Source organism: Hippoglossus hippoglossus, chromosome 17 (genome assembly GCF_009819705.1).
Source record: "Hippoglossus hippoglossus isolate fHipHip1 chromosome 17, fHipHip1.pri, whole genome shotgun sequence".
Taxonomy (NCBI): Eukaryota; Metazoa; Chordata; class Actinopteri; order Pleuronectiformes; family Pleuronectidae; genus Hippoglossus; species Hippoglossus hippoglossus.
Window position 1 is genome coordinate 20,420,263 of NC_047167.1, and position 10,413 is coordinate 20,430,675.

The 10,413-nt window shown below is 44.3% G+C and overlaps 1 protein-coding gene across 3 annotated transcripts; it reads right to left on the minus strand.

Annotated features, from left to right (window-relative positions):
• Window positions 1-163: 163 nt before the first annotated feature.
• On the minus strand, window positions 164-10,344 carry miga1 (mitoguardin 1). 3 transcript variants are annotated; one of them, XM_034612519.1, is made up of 16 exons: window positions 10,222-10,344; window positions 8,835-8,991; window positions 6,901-7,072; window positions 6,012-6,130; window positions 5,778-5,910; window positions 5,485-5,636; window positions 4,339-4,462; window positions 4,067-4,167; window positions 2,319-2,425; window positions 2,152-2,224; window positions 1,979-2,065; window positions 1,799-1,897; window positions 1,573-1,707; window positions 1,417-1,470; window positions 1,187-1,303; window positions 164-864 (listed from the first exon to the last, which is right to left on the minus strand). In XM_034612519.1, exons 2-16 carry the CDS (start codon window positions 8,931-8,933, stop codon window positions 646-648), a joined length of 1,791 nt encoding a protein of 596 aa, XP_034468410.1. In that variant the 5' UTR covers window positions 8,934-8,991; window positions 10,222-10,344; the 3' UTR covers window positions 164-645. The 3 variants fall into 3 exon arrangements, with proteins under 3 accessions (XP_034468410.1, XP_034468408.1, XP_034468409.1); XM_034612517.1 differs by having other exon boundaries at window positions 2,319-2,428; XM_034612518.1 differs by having other exon boundaries at window positions 2,319-2,428; window positions 8,835-9,033; window positions 10,222-10,326.
• Window positions 10,345-10,413: the final 69 nt, after the last annotated feature.

Here is a 10,413-nt window from a genome sequence, read left to right on the forward strand (position 1 = left end):
ATACATCTAATAAATATCTCATGAGGTTCAGTCAACAGCCGTGATATTCAAACCACTGCATGTTTGAAGCTGATCGACGCGTACAGGCTCTACTACAACTTCTACAAAATAAACCCTGCGTCATTTAGCTGTTTAATAAAATAAATACCTTTTATTTTCTTTACATAAATTGCTCTTAATAGCAGCAAATACACCTTAATTCACAGAGTAATATCTACTGTGGGAGAACCACTGCCAAGTTTGCATTCTAAATATTATTGCTGTGATATTTAAAAACTGATGTGCACAGTGGAGAGGGGCTGGGGGGGAGAGAGGGGCCGTGCTGGAGGTAATGGTCGTGTGTGAAGGCAGACGGCTGGTTCAGTTTATGAAGATCCTCAGATACAGAGCGATGGGAGCACAAGGTATGATGGGAAATGTGTTTAACGTTAAAATTCTACAGTAGATATTCAGTTTCACCAGATTTATGGAGCAGATGGGTGGAGGTCACGTCAGAGGGTGAAGTCACGAGACTGTCGGGCTCTGACCCTCTAGTGTGTTTGCTTCCACACCGACAGTTTGCTCTGGTCCGACTGGGGCTGTAGATAAATGCTGTGGTTTTCTTGCGTGTGTTTGAGGACCTGCGTGTGAATCTCTCCCCGTCTCTCACTGAGCTCCCGCCTCCAGCAGGGCGCTGGGCAGCAGCTGCACCTGCGGGGAACTGCAGCCGTTGACGTGCCGCAGCGGGTCGGTGCCCAGGTAGGCGAGCAGCAGCTCGGAGCGGCGGTGCAGCAGGTGGAGCATGTCCTCTGCCAGACTCTCCACGGACGAGTAACGCACGTTGTCCAGGTCAAAAATGTCCTTCAGGAAGTGCAGCACCTGGTCCTGGGGGGACAACGTTAACATGGATGAAAACTAAAGAAGCTTCATCTTTTCTTATATCCAAAATTAGCTATGAAACCCCTACATTTTCAGTAAGAATATCATTAAACATTCGACTATTTTAGCTTGAAAAATGATTTCTCGATCAATTATCAACTTCTTGTTTCAGCTCTACCTCATATTAATAAAATATATATTTTCTGACAGAGCCCATGTCCTGGCAGCTGTGAAACAAAGCTGTCAACAGGGAAACTCCATATATAGAATGTTGATCTTGACGTTCCGACACTGACCCTCACACTGTAAATATGAACGACGCACTGACCTTGAAGAAGCAGCAGAAGTCGTGCAGGGAGCTCTTGGGTCCCAGGAAGCCCCAGGCCAGGACGGGGCTGATCTGTTCACACACTGCGTAGAAATGAGCGATGAACCCGTCGGGAACCTGAGAGGCAAACAGAGGAGAATATTAAACACACGGGTCTGGGACTGAGCGACTTGAGATGAAGATGTCAGATCATCAGCATCTCTTCCTTTGTGAAGGTTCCAGACTTGTACCTTCATGTGCTGCCTCTTCTGCTTCAGCACTGACCAACAGCTGGATGCCACCGCCTGTTGAATACAAACCAAATGTTCAAGTGGGAAACAGCTGAAAAGCCTCAACCTCAACTTATCTTCTCCAGTTCTCCGTAGTTCAGATTTTGTTTCACTCACGGTTTCCTTGAAGGAGCTGTTGAGCCAGCGGTTGTTGACCACGTTCTGGATGGAGACTGGTGGATTCTCCAGGTCCTCAAACGAATCCATCAGGATGAAGTCCAGCACGATATCGTAGAAGTTCAAATGCTTCACCTGGTGAGAGCGAGTATGAAATGTGTTGGTCTTGAGACTGGAAAGTAAAAAGTCAACTGGTGGAGAAGTTTAAACATTTGACATCACTCACTCCTCGTGTGGCCAGCTCCACCTCCGTGTTCTCCCAGTGCTCCGGGTGATCCAGGAAGCAAAACATCTCTTCAAATACTTCCTCAAATCTCCTGGGGCTCTGGAGAGCGGACGGGGAAAGTTATGAGCGGAAAGACTCCTGAATGACGGATGATTATTTTATCAGTGGCTTCTCTCTCACCTTCTGCGCTTTAACAATAATGGACGACAGGATCTTCTTTCCTGTGTCGGTCAGAAACATCCTGGTCTTCCTCTCGCACAAAATGAGCTGGAGACAAAACAGGGTTTTACTTTAACTGATTCTTTTTGAGTTAAAAATAGGAACCATGTCAAAATGATCCGGTTGGACTGTACCTGACACGCCTGCCGCACACAGTGCAACTTAGCCAAGAAATCTATGTCCCCAAGACACTCCAGCATCTCAGTCCTGACGATGAACAATGAGAAAATGAATCAGATGAACATCTAGTGCTGGTCGTCTTCTGTGTCTCATGTGTTTTATATAAATATGTGTAATTTACCGCAGCACCCTGCAGGAAATCTGTCCGTCCTCAGCCATCTCTAGAGCCTCGTCGTAGAACGAGTGGTGTCCCAGAGCGAAGACGCTCCTCAGCTCCCTGTGCTCCGTCAGCTGACACACAGACACACAGCGGAGGTAGGAAATTAAACAAACTAAATAATGATCAGTATAAACAACGACATTACAGAGAGAAGAGAAGTTTACATTCTCCTGAAGTGACGAGAAGCCTGTAAGTGTTTTTGGTTATTAACAATCCAGTGTGTAATTCTGTGTCCTCCTGTGATTCCTGAACAACCTTGTAGAAAAATATAAAAAGAAGCTGTTGGATTCTGAGCTGAAACCAAAACCCACTTTAAGCCCAAGTTGTGGAACAGGTTGACAACAGGCCCAGATAGAAGCTCACTAATCACTCTGTGTGAACTCTTCTCCAACTGGATTTCTTCCAGGCTAAACGTCTACGAATTAGCGACAACTGCAGCCAATGAGAGTTCAGGACGGGTGAAGGCAGCTGTGGGAGACCGGACATACTAGTGTGAATGCTCATGTAGTGTGTGTGACTCCCTGTGGCCAGATAGTCGTGTAGTGTGAACTCACAACTACTGCGAGATTCCCACTCACAATGTTTTCCATTCACAGTTACTGTATTTTTTGTTTAAGACAACGTGGAGAAGAGTTGCTTCCTGTTGCTGTTCTGAATAAGCTGCTGTAAAAAGTTCTGTTAGAAAACAGTTTTTGACCTTGAACGACCTTGAGACTTCTCTGTGGTGTTGATGCAGTGTTTGTAGGTGATAGTAAAACCAGCTGCACAGCAACACTGAGCCGTGCAAGTTGAGCACTGATGGAGGAATGTAAACCGTCTATTTTTAGTGACCCTGAGTTTAAGTGATCCAGTTTTACTGCTGAGAGCTGCACCTCACTCTCACTGATCAGGAGACAGCAAGTCGGAGTGTCTCAGTATCTTTAACCTTTTCTAAATGTAACGTGCACTGAACACGATAACACTCAGCGCAGGTAGAGATTCATCTTGAACTTGTCCGATCGTCTCACTTCAAGGTAAACACGTCTGTGCTCAGGGTTCTTAAGCTGCAGTTTATTTTGGTCCTTTGTGGGTCAAGTGCACCAGTGGCAGTGGATCCACAGCTCGAGGCCCCGCGGCGACTTCCTGAGTAGAGGAGCTGAGCCGAGGGCCGGTAAACACAACGTGGTGAATCTGCAGGAAGCTCAGAGTGATTTAAACAAACTCCTGCTGGGAACCAGTGGAACACTCGGTGCTTCAGACACTTTGAGATTAAGATGTTGACCTTTTCTCTTCCACTACGACACCTCTACTGGTTCTAACTTTGTATCATCGTAACAGAGGTTATACCAACTACAGTAACAGAAGTAATAGTAATGACTATTTTTAACTGATAATAAAAGATTATTTTTCCAGATCAAGAGCTAAAGGTAAAAGCTCAATTTCTCCACTTTAAGAATTTAATATAAGACACTTTTACAGATAGTTTAAATCCCTCATGCCTGCTCTTTAAGTAATGTGTCTATTTTCATTAACAATAAGGGGTTTCAACTATTTGATTTATATATCGCTACCACAGACGGACATTGTTTTTCTCTTAAACAAACTGGGAAGATGTTTTTTTGTGTAGAAAACATTTGAACTCAGAACGTTACTCCATCATGTTAAAATTCTCGTGGTGCATGTGAGACGATTGTCGAGTTGATCTGAGGATTGAGTTGGTTTCCTCTCACCTCCACAGCAGAGACGAAGGAGTCGTTGGACGCGATGCTGATGCTGTCTCTGAGACACACGTCGTCCAGCTCCTCTCTGCACAAAATGTCGGCCATTTTATCTGAGAAGGAGAAAAATCATTTCCACTAAACTGTAATTTTTCTATTTTTTATAAAGCTTTTCAACACCGACATAAACTTCAACCATGAGACAATACGAGACGGTTCTATGTCTATAAAGGTAAATCTGTTTCTCTGTGTTGGTCATGTCAGGTCACACAGCAGGGACTCACCCTGGCTGTTGCTGTGGATTGACGGCTCGGACAGTCCCAACACTCCCTCAAACTCCTCCTGGAGGTTGTAGGCTCTCTGCAGCAGAGACTTCAGCCGGTGGATGAACTCTGCACTGATCACATCCTGATCACAAACACATTCAGGATGAACCAGAGAAACTCAGAAAGGTCTTGATGCTTTATCTGAACAAACTTCAATATGTTGTGTGGAAGTGTCAGTTTCACTTATCAACTGCATGAGAACAATATTAAAGCAGCAAACAAGTTAAAAGACAGTTACTGATCAACCCATGCTCATTGTTGGGGATGTTAAATCTTGCTACCTGGAACCTTATCTTCCTACTTTCCTATCAACACACCTCATGGATAAATATATCCCTTGTAAACCTGGGTGTTGTCTCTGCTCAGGAAGTCAGATCATAATGTTGCTCCACTGGTATCAAACCAGGTGAAACAGGACAAACCAGTAACTACTTTGATTTCGATCCAGGAGTGCTGTTCTCGTTCTCTCCTCCAGGAGCTTCTGTTTTCGTCTGCGCTTGTTTGTTTGTCCGTTAGTTTGCAGGATTATGCAAAAACTACAGGAGGGATTACCAGGAAACTTGGTGGAAGGATGGGACATAGGTCAGGACGGATCTGGATCAGGGGACGGATCCAGGATTTATTTTCCTCTTTCTTTAACATTGCGAGATGCATTTGGACAATTAAGTTCCCAACTAACTGAAGCGTTATTTAAAAGTATGCATCCAGTTACAAAGGCTGGGGCAGAGGAAACATGAAGACATATCAAATATCTTCTTCAGCCCTCTCTTGAGAACCCCCCCCCCCCCCCCCGATCTACTCTTTTAATCAGCTTTATGGAGGAAGCCCAGAAGCAGGGGATATCCTCGAGGACCAGGCAGCCGACTGGACGACTGTCTGGGTGCCCAGGCTTAACTACTTGACCCTCGCTAATCCAAAACCCTTCCCACCGGGTTTCAGAGTCATCGAGTTATACAACCCAAACTCTGTGACACCAGTCAGAGTGACAGAGGTTTCCTCCTCTCAGCCTCCTCTGGTGTAAAACAACAGAGAATAGATGCAGGACATTCAAGTGGCTCTTGACTCATCACACCGGCTTGTTTAATGGTGTCGCTGTGTGTTCACCTCCATGCTCTGCTCGGCGATGGCGTCTCCAGCCCCCGTTTGGACAGAAGCACAACTCTCTGCGTCGTCCTCGTCGTCGTCCTCGGTCTGCCTGGTCCTGAACGTCAACGCTTCCTCCCACCGCCCCAGAGCCTCTTCAAACAAATCCATACCTGCAAACACAACACATGTAATCTTTACATCCTCCAAAACAATAAACACAATCTACCTCACAACGAAAAACAGATCATTACAAGGAAGTAAAACACAGATATGGGCTAAATACTAAGTAATGTGGTAGGTGTGTGTTTTACCCATAAGGTACAGGTTTTCAGGGGTGGTGACGGGTAAGTTGACGACACTGCAGATGTCGGCTTCTCCCACTCTGTCCCAACAGATGGATTCATTTGCACAGGTGCTGCTGCTCGACGAGTTCATGCTTTTCACCTGTAAACACAACAAAGCAACATATATTTCATGTAATGCAATAATAATAAATAAAAATCTGTAAACAAGCTCTTAATAATAAACCTGTGCCTGTGTCTCACCGAGGCCAAGCTGAGCAGGGAGCCGGACAGCTTCCTGTAGTCTCCTCTGCTGAGCACCAGACCAGAGGAGTAGCCATTCTTGGAGTTGAGGGAGAGGGTGATGTTTTGACTGGTGTTATCTGGATGGATAAAGACCAGAGAGTTACTGGTAAATGTTTACAAGAAAACATCAGAACACAGTGATCACGGTACAAGAGCGTGTAGCAGGATTACACAATGGATTTGCCATAACTTCGATACAACTGATTAAAATCACCTCCATCTTTTCAAGTTTTCGGCTCAAACAATTGTTTATAAGACAGATTAATACACCACTTGTGAAGGTTTGCTTTGACAAAGTTTTATGCATCAGGTTATTATAAAGATAATCATAATACACAATCATTACGATGCGAGAAACTACAAAAACTAAACTGGCTTTGTAAACTGGTTTAAACGTTGTACGAATACAAATATGAAGTCATCCACGGTCCAGAATCTATTATGTCCCAAAGAATGACTCACCCTGTTCGCCTGCTCATTCTTCAACTTAATCCTAAATGTCTGTTAATTTCTCTTAATGACTCTAATTGGTAATAAATCTTCCAAAGGGAGATTATAAATGAATTAAACCAGGAGTTTTAAAAGTCAGAGGTTGGGCCTCTGCCCAGACAAAGCTCGGAATAAAGTCCCCACTTAATTAGTTGAGTTGTCTCGTTTCACTCAGTGTCTGGAAGCCTACACGATCATGGTTATACTGTTTGATCCCATGGACACAACACGTGAGGCGAGATAGTCTAAAACCATTCCGGTCCATTCTACACGATCTCTGTTTATGATCAATCCAACATCTTTATACCCAGGTCATTCGTTGAAGGTAGAGAAAAGGTTCAGTGTCAGGAAGTCTTACTGTTCCCTGCCGACGCTGGGGGGAAGAACTCGAACCCAGCTTTCTCCCACTCGGGCGAGAGAGCCTTCTTTCTACCCTTCCTCCTCTGGAAGCGGCGTGCGAGGAAGAGGAGCGAGAAGGCACCAAACGCAGTGGCGGCCACCAGCTTCTTGGTTCCTGTGCTGACACTCACCTGGAGGACAGGTTGAGGGAGGAAGAAGTAGAAGTTAGACATTTATGCATTTTAAAAAGTAGAAAGAAAATCAGAGTTTAACTGAGTAAGCACAATGGACACTGGTTATCTGAGAGGCAGCTATGGGAATCAGGTCCCAGCCTGTCATCTTGATTTTACAGCATCAGTATCAAATAGCGTGCAGAGCCCCTGTTCGACTATACATAGAAACACTGACGAGGAGATTATCCACAGACACCGCTGCTGAACATCCCCAACGAATGAAGATTACATAAACACTCAGTTTGGAGCTGTGACAACAGGCATAATATTGACCTTTATTTTAAAAGCCGCTGAATGGAAAGTTGTGATTAAATGATGCCACAGGCCTGCAGTGCTTCTGTATCTGCAACCACACACACACACACACACACACACACACACACACACACACACACACACACACACACACACACACACACACACACACACACACACACACACACACACACACACACACACACACACACACACACACACACACACACACACACACACAGTGTGATTATATCCCCTCCTGGACGTGCTCCTACCACATTCTTAATGACATCACACTCTCCTCACGTACGACTCATAAACACAATAACACAGGGGTCACTGATGGAAAATACCAGTTACCATCATGAAGGACACGAAAACCAGCAAAAACAACATTGATTTTACCTGAAAATATCAAATTATGTTACAGCAACACATGAGCTTTTTAATGTACTTTCTTTGTACTGTAATAGTAATTTGTAGTTTTTAAATTTGGGTTACAGGGTAATTTGAAACTTGTGTTAGATGTTTGAGTATCACATTTTGCAAATATAGGCTTGATTTTAACATTTAACACGATCCTGAAAAAGTCACGTACCAAACTCCTCTTTTCCAAAATGAAAAGAAGAACCTGAACACTGTAACACTGAGCTTTTCACTGCAGCATTTTACCCACCACTTTATTAATATATCCACAGAGTCACATGTATCTTTTCCAACACGATCTCATGAGTAATCGAGCTGTGCTGCTGGACATTGTTTCCTCATTACCCAGCGGCTTTAAGCTGCAGTACAAAGCTGCTCAGGCAGGTAGTAATACTGAACATCTAAACAGATACAGCCACAGGTTCATCTAATCGGCTCAGAAGGGACACTATGAATGGAGCTGTGCCAAATCCAAACCAGGTCAGACCTCCGGGAAATAATCACCGTGCTTCACGAAGACTGATCAAAATAAACAACTAAAAAAAAGAAACCCCCTAATGTGACAAAGCAGGTGTAAAGAAAGAACGTGGCACTAGTAGCACGTGTTCAGGCATTTGTGATTCATGTTGTAACAGCATGTGCATGAAGGTGCGATGACCACAGGGGGGAGGGGTTAACGATTCTTTACTCCCAAACCCAACCATGCAAATTAACTAATTAAAAAGTCTTTTCAGGAAATCTTTTGTGAGGTCATGTAAAAATACTTGTTTGAGTTAAATCTGAGTGAAATAAAATATAACTTACAAATATGGAAGTATGGAACAAAATATAAATCTCAAATCCACAAATTCATCATAAAAGTTTCCACTGCAAAATGAGAGACTTGTTAAAGTACAGGAATAACATCTGTGATCCTCTCAACGCTGGGATTCTGCAAATCTTTAGCTGCCTCCGTCTCTCCCCCTGAACAACCTCCCCTCTCATGACCCAGAGATACACACACCGGTGCCACTTTCCACTACACACAGTCAACACCAACCTGAGCCAGGGAGCTGCAAACGGACATCGGTAGGTTAACCATGCGCAGGGCAGCGGCCTTGACAGACAGCTGGGAGCACGTGAGGGTCTCATGTGTCATTGTGGCGGTCTATCCATGTCTTGGCAGGTCTGTCATCCACGTCCCCATCCTGCTGGAGCTGAAGAGGGCGACAGGAGTGAGCGGCATGCAAGGGTTTAACCTTGGGAGATCCAGGAGGGGATATAATCACATTATTACATAAAGCCTCTGACATACAGTGTGTGCAAGTGGCAGCGTGCAGCGAGGATTATCCACCACATACTTTATATATTGTACAAAATCAGGATGTTTAAATGCTGCGTGAGTCATTCTCTGGTCTACAGGACTGTCGGCACGCCTACCAAAGGTATTTCAAACATGTCTCAAGACGGTGGCTATTTGAGTACACACGTAAATCAGAGGCTTTTTCTTTCTGCAAGCACAACATTGATTCTTCTCCTCCGCTCCATCTAAGCTTGTGTGTGTGTCCACCTCACACGGACAGATGCAACATCCAATTAAGTTTGCACAGGACACTCATGTGTCTCATCATCACATGTGTGTTTATCCCATTTGAGGCCAAGTCCCGGCCCGGCACAACGTTTAATGTTTACCTCGAGGGTTTCGTGTTGTTCATCAAGTCATTTCCACTTTCCTGATTGGATTTAGTGAACATGAATGATATTATGATATATACAAAAGGATTAGTTTGCATTGGGATTTGTAGAAGCACAGGTTTAATGACTAAAACACATTCACAAGCTACTGACAAGTAAACAGTAACAATGCTGAAATTATACTATAGATGCATTACCAAACTAAATGTCTATATGTCTTAAATGTCTGAATTAAACCCGAAAGCTAGAAAATACTTTGCCACTACAGTGAAATGTGTATATAATGTACATATTAAAAATGTATTTTATTTTTAATATCTATATTCTCTTGTCTACCTCATGTTGACCTGCCTGCTGCTGTAACTACTCACTTTGTGTGTGGATCAATCAACTTTTATCTTATCTTATGAACCTTAGTCTGCCTGAAATCACTGAATTCACTCTGATTTTCATTCATTGACAGAAAACCAAAGATATTCTCCATTAACTCATACTTTCCTCCACGAGTCTCATGGAGCTGACGACACGTTTACAGAGGAGACAAACGATTAAAAGCAGAAACAGTGAAATCACCATCAGCTCGTGATAATGAAATCAAAACAGCTCCCAGCTCCAACTGGCAGCTAGCAGCCCACTTAGCTAACGAGGCTAATAACAGCTAGCTGCGTGATTCGCCCTGAATGAGACAGGCTGAGATATAAACTGGGACTTTTATCTGAACGCGTGGACCGGGGGAGTGTCGGTCAGCTCACCGGTGAGTCTGGAGCTGTCCTCCGGTGGGGTCCTCCGGTGGTTACCGGTGCTTCTCCCGCTCCTCCTGCTGACCTCGGCGGCGGCAGAGTGAAGGACTCCGGCCCCAGCACGCGTCCATCTAGCTTGGATTTCAAAATAAAAGCACGCGCCTTGTCAAAAATCTATAGAGTTTTGGCGCCCCCTCGTGGTTA

What these genes read in the sequence shown, in the direction of transcription:
- miga1 (XM_034612517.1), bottom strand. Translation starts at nt 8,933, where the DNA reads ATGACACATGAGACCCTCACGTGCTCCCAGCTGTCTGTCAAGGCCGCT. An exon ending in CCCAGCGTCGGCAGGGAACA is followed by an intron (nt 6,131 to 6,900) that starts GTAAGACTTCCT and finishes TTATCCATCCAG; the next exon opens with ATAACACCAGTCAAAACATC. An exon ending in TGAAAACCTGTACCTTATGG is followed by an intron (nt 5,637 to 5,777) that starts GTAAAACACACA and finishes TTGTGTTTGCAG; the next exon opens with GTATGGATTTGTTTGAAGAG.